The sequence below is a fragment of the Mesocricetus auratus genome, unplaced genomic scaffold (genome assembly GCF_017639785.1).
Source record: "Mesocricetus auratus isolate SY011 unplaced genomic scaffold, BCM_Maur_2.0 Super-Scaffold_100027, whole genome shotgun sequence".
NCBI classification, from domain to species: Eukaryota; Metazoa; Chordata; class Mammalia; order Rodentia; family Cricetidae; genus Mesocricetus; species Mesocricetus auratus.
This window is the reverse complement of record NW_024429208.1, coordinates 4,954,532-4,977,437: the sequence shown is the minus strand read 5'-3', so window position 1 is coordinate 4,977,437 and position 22,906 is coordinate 4,954,532. Positions and strand designations below refer to the sequence as shown.

The 22,906-nt window shown below is 49.4% G+C and overlaps 1 protein-coding gene across 5 annotated transcripts in view; it reads left to right on the top strand.

Moving 5' to 3' along the window:
• Slc26a8 (solute carrier family 26 member 8) overlaps nt 1-19,977 on the top strand; it is a 52,397-nt gene extending 32,420 nt beyond the window's left edge. For all 5 annotated transcript variants that reach the window (XM_040732405.1, XM_040732403.1, XM_040732404.1 and 2 more), the window contains 12 exons: nt 3,353-3,500; nt 4,387-4,500; nt 5,598-5,675; nt 8,670-8,765; nt 9,410-9,516; nt 9,597-9,666; nt 10,396-10,488; nt 10,580-10,711; nt 13,543-13,923; nt 15,753-15,807; nt 15,907-16,091; nt 19,067-19,977. In XM_040732405.1, coding sequence (XP_040588339.1) covers nt 3,353-3,500; nt 4,387-4,500; nt 5,598-5,675; nt 8,670-8,765; nt 9,410-9,516; nt 9,597-9,666; nt 10,396-10,488; nt 10,580-10,711; nt 13,543-13,923; nt 15,753-15,807; nt 15,907-16,091; nt 19,067-19,573 — 1,966 coding nt within the window. In that variant the 3' untranslated portion in view covers nt 19,574-19,977. The remainder of the gene's footprint in view (nt 1-3,352; nt 3,501-4,386; nt 4,501-5,597; nt 5,676-8,669; nt 8,766-9,409; nt 9,517-9,596; nt 9,667-10,395; nt 10,489-10,579; nt 10,712-13,542; nt 13,924-15,752; nt 15,808-15,906; nt 16,092-19,066) is intronic.
• The last annotated feature ends 2,929 nt before the right edge of the window (nt 19,978-22,906 follow it).

The window sequence follows — 22,906 nt, the reverse complement described above, 5'->3', positions numbered from 1 at the left end:
TTTTCTTAAAGATTTATTTATTTATTATGTATACAGTGTTCTGCCTGCTTGTATGCCTACATGCCAGAAGGAGGTACCAGATGGTGGTGAGGTATTACCGATGGTTGTGAGCCACCGTGTGGACTCAGATGGTAGTGAGGTATTACAGATGGCTGTGACTCAGGACCTCTGGAAAAGCAGCCGGCGCTCTTAACCTCTGAGCCATCTCCCCAGCCCCTGTTCTAAATTCTTAATGGCTTCCACAGTACACAGCCCCCTCCAGCTTATCTTTCACCATGAGATTCACGTGCAGAGAAGAAGGCATTTCAGAGATCCAATTCAAACCCTGCTTTGGATATTCTTTGAGCCACCCCTCCTTGTTTTTTAATCCGTGGCCGCCGGGAGCTGGTAAAATTGACACTATAACTTTACTCCCACTATACTCGTTTTTCCTACTATTGTTTTCTGTCTTGTTGCTTTCGGTGGTGGTTTTGGCTTGTGTGATACAGTTAGTCCAGGCCAGCCTTGAATTCCTGATCCTCCAACATGCACATCCCAAGTGCTGGGACTATAGATGTTCTATCACACCAGCTCCTGTATTTGTTTCAGTCCTGATTCGGTGGTAAGAAATGAGCACAAGGCGGTGGTGGTGCACGCCTTTAATCCCCAGCACTGGGAAGGCAGAGGCAGGAGGATCTCTGTGAGTTCCAGGACAGCCAGGTCTACAGAGCGAGTTCCAGCACAGCCTCTAAAACAATACAGAGAAACCCTGTCTCGAAAAAAACTAAGAAAAAAAATTAAGACACACAGACAACAGTAGGAGGGAAAAAGAGTGATTTGTATTGTTGAATTTGTATTGTAGACTGTATTTATTATTTACCTCTTTAGAATCATCACTTTCTTACACAACTTCATAAATGAACAGAAAGGGAGATGTGGGCTTTAAGCATGAAATAAGAAGTTTTAATTAGATAAGCTATTAATTTGCTCTACCAAAAACAAATTCTACCACAAAAATAGAGAAATGAAAGATGAAACATATCCATGTTCCCAAATTGGTTTAAAGGATTGTGTCTCTGTGTGTGTGTGTGTATGTATATATATGTATATTCATACATATACATATACAAATATATAATACATATATATATACATATATATATGCTGTCTCCCAAACCATCAGGATTTCTTTTCCTTTTTTGATTTTTCCTCTCATGCATATTAAGCACATTCGGAGGTTAACCCTCTCATGTCCTCAGAGGAAGCCCATGTGGTCCTGTTATATTATCATTTTATATGTTGGTCATCAAAAATGTTTGTCTTTTCCTTATAATGTCTTCAGTTTCTCAAGGTTCCTATAAAACTGGCATGGCATGAGTTCTTCCTACACACTTGGTAGAATCCACCAGTGAAGCTATGTAAGCCTGAAGTTTCACTTAATTATAATTCAGCCTTTTTAAAAAATATCTTTATTTATTTTGTTGACTTCCTTTTCTTTTCTTTTTAAATGTGCATTGGTGTTTTGCCATGGGTGTCCGTTCCCCTGAAACTGGAGTTACAGACAGTTGTGAACTGCCTTGTGGGTGCTAGGAATTGAACCTGGGTCCTCTGGAAGAGCAGTCAGTGCTCTTAACCACTGAACCATCTCTCCAGCCCCTATAATTCAGTCTTAAGTGTAATATTTTTGAAGATTATTTATTTATTATGTATACAGTGTTCTGCCTGTATGTGTGTCTGCACGCCAGAAGAGAGCACCAGATCTCATTATAGGTGGTTGTGAGCCACCATGTGGTTGCTGGGAATTGAGCTCAGGACCTCTGGAAGAGCAGTCAGTGCTCTCAACCTCTGAGCCATCTCTCCCATCCCTAAGTGTGCTATTTTTAAAGTTTGTTTTTGAGATAGGATCTTAGGCAGCCTAACTTTTTTTTTCCTGATTTTTCGAGACAGTGTTTCTTTGTGGCTTTGGAGGCTGTCCTGGAACTAGCTCTTGTAGACCAAGCTGGTCTCCAACTCACAGAGATCAGCCTTCCTCTGCCTCCCCAGTACTGGGATTAAAGATGTGCACCACCACCGCCCAGCTGCAGCCTAACCTTTAAGTCTGATACTGAACTCTTGATCCTCTGAACACCTCTTCCCAGGTTCTGTTTTTTTTTTTTTTTCAGGCAAATGCCCATGCCCAGCTTGTATGTAATTAAACCAAATTCTTATTGCATCTCCATCACTTTCTTCTGGTAAAATACTCTCTGACAAAAGCAACTTAAGGGAGAAAGGGTTCAGTGCGGTGTATACTATAAGCGTACAGCCTCTCATGCTGGAGGAGGTCAGGGTTGGCAGAGCTTAAAGTGGGCGATCGCAAGGCATTCCAGGTCAGGAAGCAGAGGGTAAGGGGTGCATGATGTGCTCAGTTCCCCTCTGTCACTCAGTTCCCCTCTGTCCCCTCCGCCCACAGTGGGCAAGTCTTCCCGCCTTAAAGCAATGGAGGGAATCCCCCAGATGTGCCCAGAGCCGCATCTCCTAGGTGACTGGATCCTTCAAGTTGACAGTAGCTACCAGTGGTCACACTGTGTGATCGTTGTCTCTGCTTTGGGTTATCTGTCTCTCCCGGAGAACACGCCGTGAATTTGAGTCATTCAAAGCACTCATTCATTTACTCTGAATTATCAAATATTGGTATAAAGTCATTTGCTCTCGTAAAAACCAAAAAAAAAAAAAAAGTCATTTGCGCTGCTCTTTCACCCGCCTGTTGACACACCGGAAGATTCATTCTTTAAAGTGCACAGTTCTGTGAGCCGGGCGCGACGGCGCACAGCTGTGACCCCAGCGCTGGGGAGGCACAGACGGTGGATCAGGAACTCCAGATCAGCCTGGGATACCTGAGACTCTTGCTCAAAAAGCGAAAACAAAGCAAACAAGCGAGAAACTGCAGGAGAGAAGGTGTGGGTGGAATTTGTATGGACCTGAATGAAGGCAGTGAGTAGAACCCTGTCCGGAAAAGTGCGGACAGAAGGAACTCGTGGAGCCTGTTAGCTCTCAAGCATGCTGGATGCAGGGGTGACCTTCAGTGCACCCCCAGAACGCTCTCACCAGCAGAGACATTTCCCCCAGTAACACCCAGCGCTTGCCCTCACTACTAAGGTGGGAACTAGGACCAGAGAAGCACAGAGGATGCTGTTTTGATGTCCTTTATAACGTGGCTCAGTTCGTTGGCTGTCTGGGCAAGCTGCTGCCTGCATTGCTCTGTTTGTCCTTCATTGTTAAGAAGGAAAAACAGGTGGCGGAGGGACCATGAGGCCTGCCTAGCACGAGGAGGAGTGGGAGACATGTGGTAAGGGACTCCCTGCCACCCAGCCGTAATTACACTCTTCTGTTCCAGCTTCGTGTTCCCCGAGACTCCAGAGTTCAGCGTTCTTAGCAGAATTATTTTACAAGCCATGTCTTTATCTTTAGTGAGCTCCTTTCTGCTCATATCTCTGGGCAAGAAGATTTCCAGCTTGCATAACTACAGAGTCAATTCCAACCAGGTGAGGGAGACCATGGGCCCCTGCTCTCCGATACCATTGTTCTCCCATGCGGGCCTTCCACCAACGCGAGGGCTACATTCCCTTTATCCAGAGTCACTGGGACCACAATTTGGACTGTGATCACACAAGGTGTCTGAGAAGTGGAGGGTGTGTGGCTTGGAGCCCACTTGAGTTCGCACAAGCTTTAGTCCCTGGTATGGATATCGTGCAGGGAGGCAAAGGAATTAACCAGGTGGCTGGCACTCGGGAGGCAGAGGCAGGATCAGGAGTTAAAGGCCAGTCTTCGTTTCATAGCAAGTGGAGCCAGCCTGGGCTACATGAGACCCTGTCTCGAAACAGTGATGATAGCGAGTGACAGACAACCTATGGCATAGTGCCACTGAGCTAGCAGACTTCCTGTCTTCCTTCCCTATGGCTGTAGAAGCCAGGAGCATGCTGGGTGCCAGTGCCACCAGGTAGCATACACAGAACCAGGCTGCTTGCACGTGGCGGCAACGCCCTGCCTGTGGCCTCTGCTTTTATTTTTTGGGAAAAGTCTCCAGCTACTCTGAAGGTGGTACTTTCCCGAACTGTCGAGAGGGACACAGAAGTAAGCGATGTCCCAGCAGACACGTAGGTCAGTGTAAGGGGGAGAGGCCAACACTGAGCTCTCCGCGCGTCCCAGGGGTCACGAGAAAGAGGAAAGCAAGAGTCAGAAAGTGCTTCCCCGTGGTCAGAGGCTAGGGCAGAGAGAGACACAGTGTGACGCAGAAGATCGGATCGGTCCTCCCCGTGTGCCCCCTGAGGCTAAGAACCCTGACCTCAGCCTCAGCAAGCAGGGCACCTCTAGCTCCAAGCCAGATTCCCCCACGAAAGTGGGCTCAAAGGCTCTGCTGTTTGTTCCCAGGATTTGATAGCCATCGGCCTTTGCAACTTGGTCAGCTCCTTCTTCAGATCTTGTGTGTTCACGGCTGCCATGGCCAGGACTGTTATCCAAGACAAATCCGGAGGAAGACAGCAGGTGTGTTGAAAAGAGGTCCCATCCCGAGTGCATCCCCATAAAGGAAAGAGGTGGGTGTCCGTCCACATGGCTGTCTGCTTCATCCGGGTGGGTCTCATTGTAATGCTCTAGCCAGTGGAGAGTCTGTGTGGGAAGAGTTTGGACCCCATGCTCGCTTTCATTTTTGCTCAGACTTTGTCTTAAAAATCACTGGGTGGAGGCACATGGTAGCTAGCATATGCCTGTAATCCCAGCCCTTCTGGGGGTCTGGGAGACGGCTCAGTGGTTAAGAGTGTCTGCTCTTAGAGAGGACCCAGGTTTGCTTCCCAGCACCCACATCGGGTGTCTCACAAGCATCTTCCTGTGGGCTCCTGGAGCACCAGGCACACACACTGTGCAAATAGATGCATGCAGGCCGATTCTCACCACGTGAGATCAAAATAACCCGTTTAAACGCTGAGACACACGGGGTGTGGGGCGCACACCTCTAATCCCAGCACTGTGGAAGCAGAGACAAGACGATCTATGTGAGTTCAAGACCAAACTGGTCTCCAGAATGAGTTCCAAGACAGCCGGGGCTACATCATGAGATCCTGTCTCAAGTACAAACCAAAGAAAAGATGAAACCCCATTCAAGATGGGAAGTTGTCAAAGCTCCCGACAACACAGGGACACACAGGGCATTTATTTACACAGGAAGGAGAATGGTGGGAACTTGGGGCTGTCAGTGAGGTGTCTGCTCGGGGGTGGAGTTTCTGAGTTGTGTGAGGAGAGGCTAAAGTTTTGAAGGAATACAAGCCGTATATCTTAGGAGATCCATAGTCCCAAGTGGTGACAAGGGCTCCAGGGAAAACTGAAACTTTGCAGTCGGCATTTATTGACACTTACAAAGTACCTACTATGTGTCGAATGCTTCACTAAGATCCTGAAAGGCTCTTACAAAGTGCCTACTGTGTGCCAAATGTTTCACTAAGATCCTGAAAGGCACTCGTACTGAACCCCCAACTCCTCCTAAGAAAAGCGAGCGTCACGCTTCCCAGCAAACAGACGGCCTCAGTTGCAGGCAGGGACCAGCATTGCTCCTGATGGCTTCTCTCCAACCGGCTCTGTCTCCTCAGTTTGCGTCTCTGGTAGGCGCAGGTGTGATGGTGCTCCTGATGGTGAAGATTGGAAGCTTCTTCCACACTATGCCCAACGTAAGTGGGACTGAGTGACTCACGTAAGTCAGGAATGGCGGGGTCTGGGGGCGGGAGCCGTGGCTCTGTGACTAAGGAGGCCAGGGGGTTGATGCCAGCACCCACATGGCAGCTCACAGCTTCCCGTAACTCCAGTCCCCAGGGAGTCGTTGTGCTTGTCTGACCTCCTCAGGCACTTCATGCACATGGCGCACATACATACATGCAGGCAGTCACGCATTCACATAAAGTAAATACCTCTTGAAAGAAAGATGGAATCTTGGTAGAGCCTTCATGCGGAAAGTTGCGTTTTCCTGGTCTCCAGTGGTGGCTCCATTCTTGTTTCTTACAATAATAACATCTTGGAGCCAGGGAGGTGGCTCAGTGGTTAAGAGCACTGGCTGCTCTTCCAGAGGTCCTGAGTTCAATTCCCAGCAACCACATGGTGGCTCACAACCATCTACAATTCAATCTGGTGTCCTCTTCTGGTATATAGGCAGAACACTGTATATGTAATAAATAAATAAATCTTTAAAAAAAAGTGTGAGAACCTGAGTTCAGATAGTCAGCACCCATGGAAAAGCCAGGTGTGGCCTCATGCACCTGTAAGCACAGTGCTAGAAGGAGGCAGGCAGAGGCAGGAGGATTGCTGGGACTTGATGACTAGCCAGCCTAGCATTTTTTTAAAAATGGGGTTCTCTGTCCTCTATGTGTGTGCTTAGGCATACAAGCACCCTTAAACTCATGGGCCAACTCAGACAGCCACACTCATGGTAGTGACTCCATCATAAGGTTGGACATTAAGCATGATTATGTGTGATCCGTGTCTGTATGTAATGCATGTATATATTCACTTAAAACAAGATGGTGTCAAACTCATAGCAAGTGGCCAAACACAGTCATGACATCTCATTGAGCCGTACGTTCAGCTGACGTTCGGGGACTCAGTGAGGAACAAGGGAATCAGAGGCATGAGCCCCACGGCCCGTGCGACTCAGACACTCAGCATTTTCCTGCCCGCCTTCTGTGTCTGCTGCCATACAGCCTCTTGCTAATTAATCCACAGCAGTGGGAGTTGGGCCCGCAGACTGACTCTGGGCACTGTATCTCTCTTCTTGCCCGTGCTTGGGACATTACCTGACCCTTAGCCATACTGTGTGCGTTTATATTACAGCTATAACCAAGTGACTCTAAGTAACAATATAGGTTCATGCTCCGAATACACAGAACATACCAGAAGGTTAGCAGTGGCTATCTCTTCAATGATGGAAATTACACAGACCAGGCATGGTGACGTACACTTGTAATTGTAGCACCCAGTATACAGAGGCAAGAGGACTGCTGACCTGCCTGGTCTATGCAGTGAGTTTCAGGGTAACCAGAGCTACATAGAATAGAGAGACCATGCCTCAAAGAAACAACAACAGCAAAAAAGTATTTTTAAATAAAATTGTGTAGGAATGTAATTAATTTTTAATGAAGTGACTGTTTTCCCATAATAGTCAGAAAGGACCCAACTTGGCTTTACATGGCTTTTTGACGAGATTTATTGCTTGGAGACATTCCTTGCCTCAGGTTAAAAGACAAAGGATTCAGCTAGGTGGTGGTGGCAAACACTTTTAGTCCCAGCACTGGGGAGGCAGAGGCAGGTGGATCTCTGTGAGTCTGGGGCCAGCCTGGTCTACAGAGTGAGTTCCAAGTTGTCCAGGGCTACACAGAGAAACCCTGTTTCAAAAAACAACAACAGAAAGAAGGAAGAGGAGGAGGAGGGAGGAAAGGAAGGAAGGAAGAAAGAAAGAAAGAAAGAAAGAAAGAAAGAAAGAAAGAAAGAAAGAAAGAAAGAAAGAAAGAAAATTCTACAAACCCCTGTGATGCTGCCCCACGATTTCTGACTTGTTTTTTTTTTTTTCATTTTGGTTTATTTTTATTAAACTTTGTTTTTTATTTTTTGTTTTTTTGAGACAGAGTTTCTCCATGTAACAGCCCTGGCTGTCCTAGAACTCCCTTTATAGACCAAGCTGACCTTGAACTCACAGAGATCTGCCTTCTTCTTCCTCCTGAGTGCTGGATTAAAGAAGTACACCACTACATACCTCCCCTTTCTGACATTGTTAAAAACTTAGCAGCAGGCTCTCTCCCAAGATGGCTCAGAGGTTAAGAGCACTGACTGCCCTTCCAAAGGTCCTGAGTTCAATTCCCAGCAACCACATGGTGGCTCACAACCATCTGTAACAGGATCAGATTCTTTCTGGTGTGCATGAAGACAGAGCACCCATATACATAAAGTATTAGGATAAATAATCTTCAAGATCAGGTTTTAAAAAAAGTGCCAGGCAGTGGTGGTGCACACCTGTAATCCCAGCACTTGGGAGGCAGAGGCAGGAGGATCTCTGTGAGTTTGAAGCCGGCCTGGTCTACACAGGGCATTCCAGGACACAGGACTGTCACACAGGGAAACCCTGTCTGGAGAAAACAATAAATAAGTGAAAATAAATAAAGCCGTGGGGATCCCAGCACTCGGGAGGCAGAGGCAGGTGGATCTCTGTGAGTTCGAGACCAAGCCTGGTCTACAGAGTGAGTTCCAGGACAGGCTCCAAAACAATACAGAGAAACCCTGTCTCGAAAAACCAAAAAAAAAATAATTAAAGAAAGAAAGAAAGAAATAAAGCAGTGGGGAAGAAGCCTGACTCTGCCCGTGCCGTGCCTTCCTCTGCTGAGCACTGGGTGGTCCTCACTCAGCCTGCCCGGAATGCAAGCACAAACGTGGGCCTGCCCTGCATCAGTCTGACTGTGGTGTGGCCTCGCCTGCCGGACTTGACGCACTGTAGATGAAAGGGGGAAAAATGGAGAAGGTTTTTATTTGACCCAGGAGTCAGAGCTTGGGCATGCTGTACACTTAACAAAAAAAAAAAAGCCCATGTAGCATTTCAAGAGACAGGTTCCTTTGTGCAGACTTGGGAATGCCATCCCTGAAGAGAGAACAAGGCAGTTAAGGCAGTTTTTCTTCCCCCACAGGCCGTGCTGGCAGGGATCATCTTGAGCAATGTGATACCCTACCTTGAAACCATTTACAACTTACCCAGTCTGTGGAGGCAGGATCAGTATGACTGTGTGAGTACAGATGCCACGGGGGTGAGGGGCTTGGGGGGATGGATGGAGTTGCAGCCTGCAGAAGGGGCAGAGCCAGCCAGGCTCCGTCTGTAACTGCTTGCCACTCAAGACCCTAGAGCCCACATAAGAAAGCTGGGTGTTGTGACACACACTTAGAATCCCAGCCTAGCTTATGGGGCGTTCTAGGCCAATGTGAGACCCAGTCTGAAAAACACAAAGTGTATAGTTCCTCTGGTATCCACATGCAGACACATACGTGTACACTCACCTATGCACATACACATGACGACCACACCAACATGAGCATTCACATACGTACACAAAATAAATAAAAATTTTAAAATAAAATTCATAGGTATAACAACTATTACAGACAGTTCACTATCATTCCATGAGTTCTGATTGGCTCTCCCAGTGGGATTTCTCATGTCAACCCATCCTACCATCCGCGAGGTAGATAACATTGTCTCCATTTTGTAGGCAGGGACACTGGCATTTCAGGAAAGGAATGAAGGGAGAGATGATCGGGGGTCTATCAGAGCACATCTAGACGGCCTCTAGGGCCAAGCCTTCTGGGGTAGGCCTGGCGCCTCCATGCCCCTCGTTCTCACGGTCTCCTCCCCCCTGCGCCCCTTTCTTACAAGGTTGTTTGGATGGTGACGTTCTCCTCGGCGATATTTCTGGGACTGGACATCGGACTCCTGATCTCGCTCGTCTTTGCTTTCTTCGTCATCACCGTTCGCTCGCACAGGTACTCGGCCTCTGGTAAGTGGAGGACAGCCGCGGCAAGGAAAGGGCACGGGGACCTAAGGCAAGCGCATTTCCTTCCAGAACCAAGATCCTCGTCTTGGGTCAGATCCCCAACACCAACATTTACAGAAACATCAACGACTACCGGGAGGTAGGGAGCCAGCCCAGGGATGGGGCAGATGGCCCGTGGATAAAGCCGGTGCCACGCACGCACGACGAGCTCTCTGGGACCTCAGTGCTTGGGAGGCAGGAGAGGACATCCCTGGGGCAAGCTGGGTATCTAGACCAAATGAATCCTAGAGCCTGCATTCTGTGAGAGACCCTGCCTCAGTAAGCAGTGGACCCCGACTGAGGAAGACACTGACCTTGACCTGTGGACCTCTGTGTTCCACACATGCATACACACACACTCATACGCACACACGTGCACACACACGCCTACATGTGCATATGCACACACGCACACACAGGACAGGGGTTAAGAAAGAATAGGCAGCTCAGCCCCAGCCCTTCCCCAAAGCACCACAGCCCACTCACAGGCAATGGGGGGCCTGAGGCTCCGGGGGACAGCCAGCAGAGAGCCCTCTCATGGTGAGCTTGTGGGAGAAGAAGGCTAGATAAGGGAGTGCGACATCAAGAGTGCTTACGCGTACGAGGCAGGGCTCACAGGTGTGGAGGCGTTGGCTTGCTTTTGCCCGCAGTACTCCGGAGGCAGCGGTCAGCGGAGGTCCAGTTCCAGCTCCCACACAGTGAGACAGAGACAGAGACAGAGAGAGCGCGTGCTGGGAGTTGATTGGAGCGGGATCTTTGGTCCCTGGGAGCCGGCGGTCGGCGCTGTGCGGCCCTCGCTCCCTGCCCACCGCCTCGCCTTGCCTCGCAGGTGGTGCTCATCCCCGGGGTGAAAATCCTGCAGTGCTGCAACTCCATCACATTCGTCAACGTGTACAACCTGAAGCACAAGTTGCTAAAAGAGGTGAGGGCCCCCGCCCGCCAGGCACCCCTCACACCCTGGGGCCTCCCTGCCCACCACCTATCCCCAGCGTGACCCCTCTTGTGTCCCCCAGGTCAACATGGTGAGGATGCCTCTTAAAGAAGAAGAAGTGTTCGCCCTGTTCAGTGAAAGTTACGCCGGCATATCGGAAAACAAAATTTGTAGGTGTTTCTGCGACTGTGAAGAGCTGGAGCCAGAGACCAGGGTGAGCCACGCCCTTTTCCTTTAAAGATAAACAGACCATTACACACACATATATATACATATATATATATAGAGAGAGAGAGACAGTCAGAGAGACAGAGACAGACAGACAGAGACAAAGAGAGAGAGAGAGACAGACAGACAGACAGACAGACAGACAGACACAGAGAGAGACACCATGTGATGTCGAGAGTGATGGTGGGGATAGAAGAAGAATGTGGAGTGGCTTTGACACATACTTTATATGTGTGATATGTGTGGGTTTCCTTTTCTTTCTTCCTCTTCCTTCCCTCCCTCCCTCCTTCCCTCCCTCCCTCCCTCTCTCTCTCTGTCTCTCTGTCTCTGTCTCTCTCTGTGTCTCTGTCTCTGCTCTGTCTGTCTGTCTGTCTCTCTCTCTCTTATTTTTCAAAGCAGGGATTATCTGTGTAGCCCTGGCTCTCCTAGAACTCATTCTGTAGACCAGGCTGGCCTTGAACTCATAGACATCCCCTTGCCTCTACCTCCCAAGTACCAAGAATAAAGGTATACGCCACTACTGCCTTGCTATCCTTTAATTATATACGTACACACACACTCCACACGCGCACTCAAGTATGCACACACTCACGTACACGTGAGTGTGAACACACACAGACACACACGTATATAGGCAGGGTCTCACTATATAGCCCTGGCTGGCTTGGAACTCACTATGTAAACCAAGCTGGCCTTGAACTCACCGAGATCCACCTGCTGTTTCCCCCCAAGTGGTGGAATTAAAGGCATGTACTCCATACCTTTCTGGTCTTGAACTCTTGACCTTACTGTCTCTGCCTCCCAAATGCTGGGATGCCACCACACCCACCTTGATGTTGTTGACATAGGGTGTCACTGTGTATTCCAGGCTGGCCTCAAGGTCACCGAAATCATCATGTGGCATCCCAAATCCTGGAATTATATATGTGTGCCACTGCACCACACTGAGTGGCTGTAAGGTTTAGCAGTCCATAGCTAAGCTTGTAAAATTAAATTAGGGAGTCAACTCTCCATTAATGTGACGTAATATAATGTATTTTCCAATCATAAAGTAAACATCTTTCAAATTTCTGATATTTGTATAATCCAAGTATATAATTGAATATTTTTTTCTTTCTAGATGATAAATAATGGTACAATTCGAAATTTTTTACTTTTTAATTTATGTATGTGTATATACATACATATGTGTGTGTACATATGTATATACATTTGTGAATGTGTGTATGTGTATATATATGTGTTTATGGTATATGTATATATATGTGTGTGTATCTGTGTATATATATGTAGGTGTTTATATGGTATGTGTAGATGATGTGTGTGATGTATGTATATGGATGTGTATGGACATGTGTATATATATATGTTTGTGTATGTATGGTGTACATGTATGCATATATTGTATATATATTGTGTATAGAAATATACATGGTGTGTATGCATATATTGTGTGTATATATCTATGTATGTGTGTATATATGGTGTGTTTATATATGCATATATTGTGTGTGTATATGTGTGTATGTATGGTGTGTGTATATATGCAGGTGTTTACACAGATAAGAAGGCATCAGATGTCCTGGAGCTGGAGTTATAGGTGGTTGTGAGCTGCCTGAAATGGATGCTGGGAACGGAACCCTGATCCTCTGCAAGAGCAGCAGGTGCTCTTGACTGTTGAGCCGGCTCTCCAGCCACCTTGAATGCACACTAGGAATAGTGACGCACAGCACTGTACAGTTGTCCGTCTTCTGAACAATGTTTAGCTTCTAACAACTCTGACGACTTGAGTAAACAGAGTGGCGTGAACTCGGGAATCCTGAGGTACCGCTTAGCAAGTGGATTTGTGCTGCCACAAGAGAGACAGAGGGTCCTGTATGCCAGTAGAACTGGTAGGGACCCTGAAACTGACATTGTCAGGCAGGCACAGCACTGTGGAGGGTGAGGGAGAAGGGACAGGGCAGTGATCATGAATCCAGTCACAACGACAAGATCAACCATTGCTGCCCATATGCAGAGGCCGCCACGCTAGGGCCTTGCATGATGTAGCACTTCCAACTCTTGGTGCTGTCCATGCACGTGTATACCAGCCTCTCGGATCTCCCAGGAGACCAGAGGCAGATGGAGATTGAAGCAGGTACCCAGAAACGAGCCACTGGGTGAGAGACTTGCATGTGTGCAAGCAGGTGCCCAGGAAAGCCTGACAGAATATATGGCTCAGTGGGTGACATCACTCACTGCTCTTCCCAAGGACCCAGTTCAGTGTCCAGCACCCACATTGGGTGGCTCACAACTGCCTGTGATTGCATTTCTAGGGGATCTGTCGCCCTCTTTTGGCCTCCTGCATACATGTGATGTATTTGGCCTCAGGTATATGCCGTACAATACACATAGACACATACATGCAGGCATGCATTACGCATACATATATACATACATACATGCATATATATATATACACACATGTAAAAAGGAAGAAAGAAAGCACTTTACAGGAAGGTGTGGTAACCCTGGAGACTCATTGGGACCCACGAATGATGGAAATGCATGAGTTGAAGGTGACTTCAAGTCACAGACTAGTGAATGTCACTCATGGATACAAGCAGTTGGGGAAAGAGTCTGTGGACCAGTGAGGTGACAAGCTATGATATGGCTCTGATTGTAAACTTGAAGTGATAGTGGGACGGCCAAGCTTAAAAAATGCATGATGGGTACAACTTCCAAGGAGAACCGGGGGAGCCATGGAAACACGGCGCTTGCAAGGACTTCAGTCCTGGTTGAGTCTCATCGGGGTCCCGCCTTTCTCTGTCATCCCAGATTGTCTACACAGAGCGGTACGAAAGCAAACAGGAGCACGACCAGTCATCCATTAACCTGATCCGATGCTCCTACCTGAGCAATGGGGACATGAGCGAAAGCACGTCGGAGGGACAGGTCCCCTACACCGTGTCTTCCACATCGCAGAAAAACCTAGGGCAGAGCTTCGAGGACACTGACAAAATCTGGCTGTCCAACAACCCCTCAAGGAACAGTTCACTCCCACCTCCCGAGACCTCAGAAAGCTTAGCACAGAGTAGATCCAGGTCCATCATCATCCCTTACTCAGATACGAGCATGCAGCCCAGCATCCACACCATCATCCTGGACTTCTCCATGGTGCACTATGTGGATAACCAGGCTTCGGTTATACTGAGGCAGGTAAGCACCACAGAGGCCTGGCCCTAGGTTCTGATCCCCTGCCACACATACCCCTGTCCCAGTGTAATTCTGTGAATCATGGTGGCTAGCGACGGAGACACTGAGGTGGTTTAAAGCCAATCAAAATAAAAGGAAATGAACCAGGTCCGATTTGTTGACCTCCAGCAGTCAGTTCCCTAGGCACGAATCATTCATCGTTTCTCTGGGGGTGGGGTGGGGTGGGGTGGGGTGGGGGTGGTGCTTCTTAATATCACCAGGCAGCATCTGTGTCCACCAGCTGTGGGACTCCAGGACAGCTGTGGAGGACCAACAGCCCCCCACCCCGCCTTTCAGCTGCCTATGGGCTGCCAGCAGGGCCCCCCCTCTCTGAGAAGCTTCTGCCTTCCTCACAGAGCAGACAGTGTGGCCGACTTTTCCTTTCAGGCCTTTGTCTCTGCCCTACCCCTGCTCACAAAGGCTCCCTCCCAGATCTGCCCCCACCGTGAGCCGTGCCCCTTTGATGGGCGTGCCCGCTTCTGACTTGGATCCTGCTTCAGGGAACCTTCACACCCCTAAAGAAGCATGCCTCTTGGCCCGGTGGTGGTGGCGGCGCAGGCCTTTAATCCCAGCACTCGGAGGCTCATCAACACCACCTAGAGAGCTGACCCTGAGCGTCTCTAAGGCTGGCAGAGCCTCTGCCCAGCACACAGGAAGCTCTGAGTGACTCTCAGACGCCGCCTGCCTGATGACTGCACACTGTTGCCGTCCGTTCTCCCAGCAGCCCTGTTTTCAAAACTCCAAGCCTTGGTGCTTCAGAGCCTCGAGCACCTGGCTTTTCCTGGCTCTTTCACCTCCCCTCTGAGGACAGAATTTTTCTGTTCTGTCAGACCCTGCAGCAAGTCAGTCCCAAATAAACACACAGAGGCTTATATTAATTATAAACTGTTTGGCCAATGGCTCGGGCTTCTTATTGGCTAGCTCTCTTAATTTTAGACCCATTTCTATTAATCTATGTGTCTCCACGTGGTCTTGGCTTACTGGGTTACTGCCCAGGCATCCTAACTTCCCAGAAACCGCATGGCGTCTCCCTGACTCCTCCTCCTACCTTTCTCTATCCCTGTTTGGATTCCTCGCCTGGCTACATCCTGCCTGTCCATTGGCCGAAACAGCTTTGTTCATCAATCAATAAGAGAAACACATATTCACAGCATACAGAAGGACATCCTCCATCACCCCTCTCTTGCCCCCCCATTCTTAAAGAGGCACCCTGTATCCTGGCACCCACACCTGACCTACACAGAAAGTTTTCTGACCCAGGCCATTCGGGACCCTCTGCCTTACAGCTGTGAGACGCATGGTCCACATCTGCATCCTAAAGTCTAGGCTTCCTCATTCTCCTGTAACGGCTCTGTCCACCTCTTGCTGGAGGACTTTCTTATGTTCCACTTCCCTAAAATAAAGAGCATGAGGCTGGAGATGTGGCTCAGCCGTTAAGAGCACTGACTGTTCTTCCAGAGGTTGTGGGTTCAATTCCCAGCACCCACATGGTGGCTCACACCTAGAAAGTTCCCAGGAGCATCATCACCCTGTCTATCCTGAGGCTTTCTCGTGTAAACACTACCACAGGCATAGTCCTCCTGCTTGGGAATTGGGCAGACCCTCCCCACCACTCCCCACCCACCACGAGACGCACTGATTGGCTCCTGTGTTCCTGGCCTCACAAAACGCTCATGGGCTTGGAAGGCAGAGGTACAGGCTCCCCAGCAAGAGGATAACTGACGGAGTTAGGCCCCAGGGAGCTGGTGGGCATGGGGCTCTCTGACTCTGGCTCACTGGCTCTCTCCCTGCAGATGTGTAATGCGTTCTACAACGCCAACATCTTGGTGCTCATCTCAGGCTGCCACAGTGAGTACCTTCCTCCCTGTGAAGAGAGAATGTGTCTTGTACCTGCCAGGGTCTCTGCTCCCAGGCATTGACACCTGTGCCTTTGGGTTTGGTCTGCAGCCTCTGTGGTCAAGTCGTTTGAGAAGAATGCTTTCTTCGACGAGGGCATCACGAAGGCCCAGCTCTTCCTCAGCCTGCACGACGCCGTGCTGTTTGCCTTATCAAGGAAGATGCCCGAGCCGTCGGAGTTAAGCATAGATGCAACTGAGACAGTGATACAGGAAACCTACTCAGAGTCAGACAAGGTTGGATGACGTGGAGCCTCAGGAACGGGGGAGAAGAGTAGGGGCAGGGGGTCCCTGGTCAGAGGTGAAGGGTGTCCGAGAAAGGCTGGGCTGCCCCTGCACCAGCATCTGAGGCCAGTCGTACCTGGCAGAGACCCGAGCCTTCAAGAACCTCCACTGCCACAGCTCCTGGATGTCCCGTCCAGGATCCCAGCCCAGCCCAGCGGAGGCCTCAGACATCCTTGCACATCACCTGTGGCTAGGTTCACACCAATTGCTAGATACTTGAAATCCTCCCCTGCACAGGCCTTAGAGCCTCCACAACCGCCACCTCCCGGGGGGAGTCCTAAGTCTGATGAGTAGAAGCCATGGCTGCCCTCCAGGACGTTGAGATGATTTACATTGTGAGTAATGAGGATGTGTTCGTCATGGCCAGACTGAAAAGAGGAGGGCACACACACCCGCAATGTGAACCATTCCTTAGCCCTAAGTAGAGACCCTGGTGGACCTCGGGCTTCCCAGATCAGAGTCTGCAGGAAGCCAAGACACAGTAGACACACCGTGTTATCTCATGGCCTGGAATTATTTTCAGTCAACTCTTTGGATTTTTTGTTTGCTTGTTTTTTAAAGATTGATTTATTATGAATACAACATCCTGCCTCCATGTATGTCTGCAGGCCAGAAGAGGGCACCAGATCTCATTACGGATGGTTGTGAGCCACCGTGTGGTTGCTGGGAATTGAACTCAGGTCCTCTGGAAGAGCAGTCAGTGCTCTTAACCTCTGAGCCATCTCTCCAGCCCAACTCTTTGTTTTAATAGTTTGCATTTTTATGACAAGAAAAGTGCTGCCACAATAAATATTTCAAAATATTTGGAGAAGTGAATCATAGTCAGACAAACAGAACACCACAGCTCTTCTTCATCCCCATCCCCTCTCCTCCCCCCTCCCTCGCGGGACCCCCCCCCCGTCTGCCCAGCCAGATGTCTCACAGGTTATGAGCCTCGTTTTCCGCTGTCAACAAGACCAGAGCATAGCACTTCCGGTCTGCTGTCACTCAGGTGCCCCCCCACCTGCAGCAAGCATTCTGAGGACTTGCCAGTGGGTGAAGGCACTGGGAAAGACCACAGACTTAGACTCAATTCAGATTTAGATGAAATGAATTTAATCTTACTGCTAGCAGAAAGACGGCAGCCTTGGAGCCAAACGGCATGCTGTTCTGAAGGGTTTGCTGCAGGCAGGGTTTAAACAGGTAGATAGCAAAGGAGCACACTACAGTTACTTATGGGATCCACGGCTGGCAAGGAAATTATTCCTTTCAGTTGTTCCTCTTTCCCACTGTATAGCAATAAAAAGGCCAGGACACTTCATCCCAGCTGCACAGCAGGAAGCAAGTTTACAAAAGCAGGAAGCAAGTGGTTAAATGCCTCGCGATGGGGATTTATTTATTTATTTTTGAGACAGGGTTTCTCTGTGTAGCCCTGGCTGTCCTGGAACTCACTCTGTAGACCAGACTGGCCTCGAACTCACAGAGATCCACCTGCCTCTGGGGCCAATACTGCCTGGCTTCGTTGTCTCATTCTTTTGTTTTGTTTTTCGAGACAGGGTTTCTCTGTATTGTTTTGGAGCCTGTCCTGAAACTAGCTCTGCAGACCACCAGGCTGGCCTGGAACTCACAGAGATCCACCTGCCTCTGCCTCCCGAGTGCTGGGATTAAAGTCGTGCGCCACCACCGCCCGCTCATTGTCTCATTCTTATCTCACCCACAGGTCCCTAGGATCTCACAGAAATTCTAGGGCAAAGGTCAATTGCCCTTAAGGGATGCCTGGTACCATATTGAGTTTCTTTAGCCATCACAGGGTAGTCAGGTGTAAATTATTACAAGTCTGAGCTCTCTGGGGGAAGCGTCACTGGTAGACTAGGATAGAGTAGCAGTGACAGAGTACCATCAGGTTAGGGCTGAGGAGACAGCAAAAGACACCCTGAAATAACAAGCCGGGAAGGAGGAAGGAAGGCTGTTTCAGAAAGAGAGAAAGGGTGAGCGTTGTGGAATGTACCCGCAAGTATCTGATACTGGGAACATCTAGAACCTGGCCCTGTTCTACAACAAGGAGCTTAGAGTCTGGCTACGGATGGATTTGTAAATAAACCAGGAGTGCACTCGAGGGGGCAGTTGGATCACAGAGGAGGCTGGGAGCCTGGCCCCCCCCATCTTTGATCTGCATCTAGAATGAAGAATGTCCACATGTATGTGGACAAGATGGGGATGGATCAGGCAGGTGAAGCCAGGCAGTCCCTGGCACCAGCATGGCTAGGGCGAAGGGAGGGCGCCGCAGCTTGAAGTGAGAGACACAGCCTTAAAGGCCCTTAGATGTCTGGGTTGTGTTAGGGTTGGCAACTGAGAGCAAAAAAGAAAGAAGGGAAGGAAGGAAGGAAGAAAGGAAAGAAAGAAAGAAAAGTCTCGTGAAATCCAGTCTAGCTAGAAAAATCAGACAGCAGATGTTGGGGTTAACTGAACCCAAAGAATAGTGAAGAACTTTAAAACACTGAGGTCTGAAGCAGATCTGGGCAACAAAACTTTGGTTCTAGGACCTTTAATCCCAGCACTCGGGAGGCAGAGGCAGGCGGATCTCTGTGTGTTCGAGGCCGGGCTGGACCGACAGCCTCCAAAACAATACAGAGAAACCCTGTCTCATAAAACCAAAAAAACAAACTTTGGTTCTAGGTCCTTAATTCCTGGATATATTCTGAAATCCCTTGACTGCTTGGAAGTGAAATACACTGATTAAGTCATTCATATTTTATTTAACTTTATTTTATGTGCACTGGTGTGAAGGTGTCAGATCCCCTGAAACTGGAGTTACAGACAGTTGTGAGCTGCCATGTGGGTGCTGGGAACTGAACTCAGGTCCTCTAGAAGAGCAGCCAGTGCTCTTACCCATTGAGCCATGTCTCCAGTCCCCCGCTGGTTAAGTCTCCAAATGTGTGTTGTTTCAGAATGGCAACCTGAGCAATCTAAGACATAAAACCGGTAGTAGCATCATAGACGCTCCCCAACGTGCAAGTCCAAACTACAAGACCCACAAGCCCATTGAGGACGACTTAGACTTTGACCTGGACCTGGATGGCTTACTGAATTCTGAAAAGAACAGCGGGCTGGGGCTCAGCCCGGACCTGAACCTGGACTTGGACCATGAGACAGAGCTGGACGCTGAATCTGAGCTGGAGTCTGAGATGCAAGTCAAATCTGACCTGGAGCTAGACACAGAGCTTGAGACAGATGCCCAGACGGAACCAGAGACAGAAGAAGAGCTGGAGTTGGCATCAAAGAGACACAGGAGGCCCCAGCCTAGAACCAAGGCAAGGTCTCGCAGCCCCTGGCGGAACTACTTCACCGCCTATCGCTTTGGGGCCTCAGGCTCCCAGTCTCAGATTCCACCTGAGACACCTCAGACAAGTCCATCGGAGAGGAAGCAGCCACATGCTCGTCCAGACTTGTCCTAGTGCGATGAGGATGCTTGGTAGGTGAACTGAAAATAGATAGCAGGCAGATTACCCTGGCAAACCCTCCCGGCCCAAAAGGCATCACTCGGGCATGAGATCCAGACTGGGTACAAGCCATCCGTCCTGGCTCTGTGACCCTCCACTGCTGACTTCCTGCTTACTGGGTGCTGGGATCACATGCCCATCATACTCCCAGGCTGCCTGACTCAAGGCCGACAGTTGTCTCGGAGGTCTGTCTCCAGGTGTCCCAGATGTCACCTTCAGCAGATTTCTAGTGTTCAGCTTCCTGCACATAACCCACGTCTCTGGGAACTGTGCCAGACCATCTCCAACCACCTCCTCTCCTCTCTGCTCCCCTTTCTCTAAAGAAATGAGGCTCGAATAAAATATGTGACTCTACTTGACATTCAGCCCTCTCCAGCTTGTCTCTGTATCCCACAGTGCTGAGGAAATGCCAGGTGGGAGGGGCCTCCAGAAGGGAGCCAGCAAAAGGAACCCCAGGTAGCGTTTGGAGTTGACACACATGGTATTTCCACCATCCAGATGGGGCCAGGTCAAAGGTAAGTTGGGCTTCAGGCCTGGAGCTCTGGGGCCTGCTAAGCAGACAGGGCTTCTGCTGTCACTCTCCCCTACAACCGCTGGTTCCACAGCCATCCAGTGGCACCAACAGAAGTGAATGGCAACATTGCCAGGCCCTCTCTAGGCTTCAGATTACACTTGCCCACAGCTGTTGTTTCTTTCAGGTTTCCCAGGCCAACTTGGAGTCAGTACTCCTGGAGGGCCAGACTTAACTTTGAAACGTGTGATGGGTGGGAGGGAGGGCCCAACAGTCTAGAGCTCTGACTGCTCCTCAAGAGGACCTGGGCTCAGAGCCCAGCACCCGCACTGGGGCTCTTAAGTGCCTGTAACTCCCATTCTAGTGAGTCTGATGCCCTCTTCTGGCCCCCAAAGGCATCACATGCATGTGGTGCACATACAGACAGGCAGACACACGTGCACATTGAGAAAGAATAAGCCCAGCCTGGCGCACACCTTTAATTCCAGCACTCTTAAGGCAGAGGCTGGCAGATCTCTGTGAGTTTGAGGTCAGCCTGGTCTACCGAGTGAGTCGCAGGACAGTCAGAGCCTGTTACACAGAGAAACTCTGCCTTCAAAAAAAGAAGGAAGAAAGAAAGAAAAGGAAAAAAGATAAAAATTTAAAAGTGACAGATACAAACCCCACCTCCAGGACTAGGAAAGTCACTCTAGTTTTATTCAAATCTGCTTAAAGTTTCCTTGTTTCTCTATTAAAAATTATCTAGAAATAAGGTAAGCCTAGAAGAGCATTACAGCCCACAGGTGCTCCAAACCTTCCATTTCACTCGCAGTCAATAAGCATGACTCCTGCCTGGGCTCCCAGTTTCTCTTGCTGTGAGGTGAAAGAGGCCTTGGGGAAACGGAAGTGTCTCAGGGAAGAGCACTTGTTCAAGGACAGAGGCCTGAGTTCGGGTCTCCAGCACCTGTGGAAAAAAAGCTGGACGTGTCATACCTGTAACCCTAGCACCACAGGGTGTGGCTGACAGAGTCAGGGAGATTGCTGGTGCTCTGTGACTGGCCACCAACCGAGCCAAACATGTCCAGCTCCAGATGCAGGGGGGACAGACACCCAGTGCACACGTACACACAGACACACCCAATCACAGAGACAACATGTGGTCCTCTCACTGTGGTCCTTAGTGGGTATCCGGAACCAACTCAGACATCCATCCTGTGACCTACCAGAAGGTCAATATATAAAAAGATGCAGGAGCTGGTTTTGGAGACACACACTGGTGACCCTCCCTCTTGGGAGGCTGAGGCAGGAGGATGCTCAGTTGGAAAACAACCCCGGACCACTTAGCTGGTTGTAGGGTACCCTGGTAACACGGTGTTGATGGTCAACTTGACAGATTCTGGAATCACCTAGGAAATATGCCTCTGGGACCTTTCCAGAGAAGGTTAATGGAGGGGGAGGACTTACCCTCGGGGGACAGAAGCTGCCAAGGGACATCCCAGATGCACAAGGGCAAGCAAGGAAAAAGCTGCCTCCTGAGCAAGCCTGGTGCTGCGCCACCTCCCTGTCCACTCCAGACTCCAGCTGCCTTGGCCCTCCAACACGGACAGACTTTTGCAAGACCTTCAGGGCCAGATTCTGACCATTGAGGCATCATATCTTCAGGAACTAAACATCGAGCAGCAGGTGCACGGTCACTGTTGGCCAAGTAAGTCAACCTAATAGATCCGTGTGTGTGTGTGTGTGTGTGTGTGTGTGTGTGTGTGTGTGTGTGTGTGATATTAGTTCTGTTCTAGAGAACTTTTTTTTTTTTTTTTTTTGGTTTTTACGAGACAGGGTTTCTCTGTATTGTTTTGGAGGCTGTCGGTCCAGCCTGGCCTTGAACTCACAGAGATCCGCCTGTCTCTGCCTCCCGAGTGCTGGGATTAAAGGCGTGCGCCACCACCGCCCGGCTGTTTTAGAGAACTTTGCCCAATACAGAGAGCCTGCCTAAAAATAGCCCTTACAAAGAGGTTGGTTGTACGTTGCTTCATGTTGCTGTATTGAAACACCGAAAGCAGGTTTTCTAGAGCGGTTTATTTAGCTCGAGGTTCTGGAGGGTCAGGGTTCTAACATGCAGCAGCTTCACTGCCCTGCTGTCGGGTGAGGGTCTGCCTGCGCCCCGTGCCACGTTAGGGGGAGCTTGTGTGGGAGGAAGAGCCCACATCTCCAGAAGGAAGCCAGAGAACACAATGGTGGCTGGGACTTTTGGTTTTTCGAGACAGGGTTTCTCTGTTTGTTTGTCCTGTCCTCGAACTCACAGAGATCTGCCTGCCTCTACCTCTATGTCTCTCTACCCTTTTGGGAGTCAAATGACCCTTTCACAGGGTTTGCATATGAGATATTTATATGACGATTTGTAACAGTAGCAAAACTACAGTTAGGAAGTAGCAATGAAACAATCTTCTGGCTGGGGGTCACTGTAGCGTGAGTCAAGTACTACACCACTCGAGCAAAGGCTGCAGCCTTAGAAAGGTTGGGGTCACCGCCTTAAAGGGTCTGCTTGGGAACCAAGCTTCCACCGACACACAAACCCATGTTCCCCTCTCCCTCAAACAGCTTCCAGACCATAGCAAAACCCAAGCCACAAGATTCCTTCTTTCATCACCTTTTCTCAACATATTGAACTCCTACTGCGTGCTAGGCACTGTCCCCGGACCTGAAGGTAAAGGGTGATGAGAACAACAATCACACACTGCCATGGATGCACCAGGGAGATGGCTAGGCAGTAAGGTGTTTTCTGGGAGTGGTGGCACAGGCTT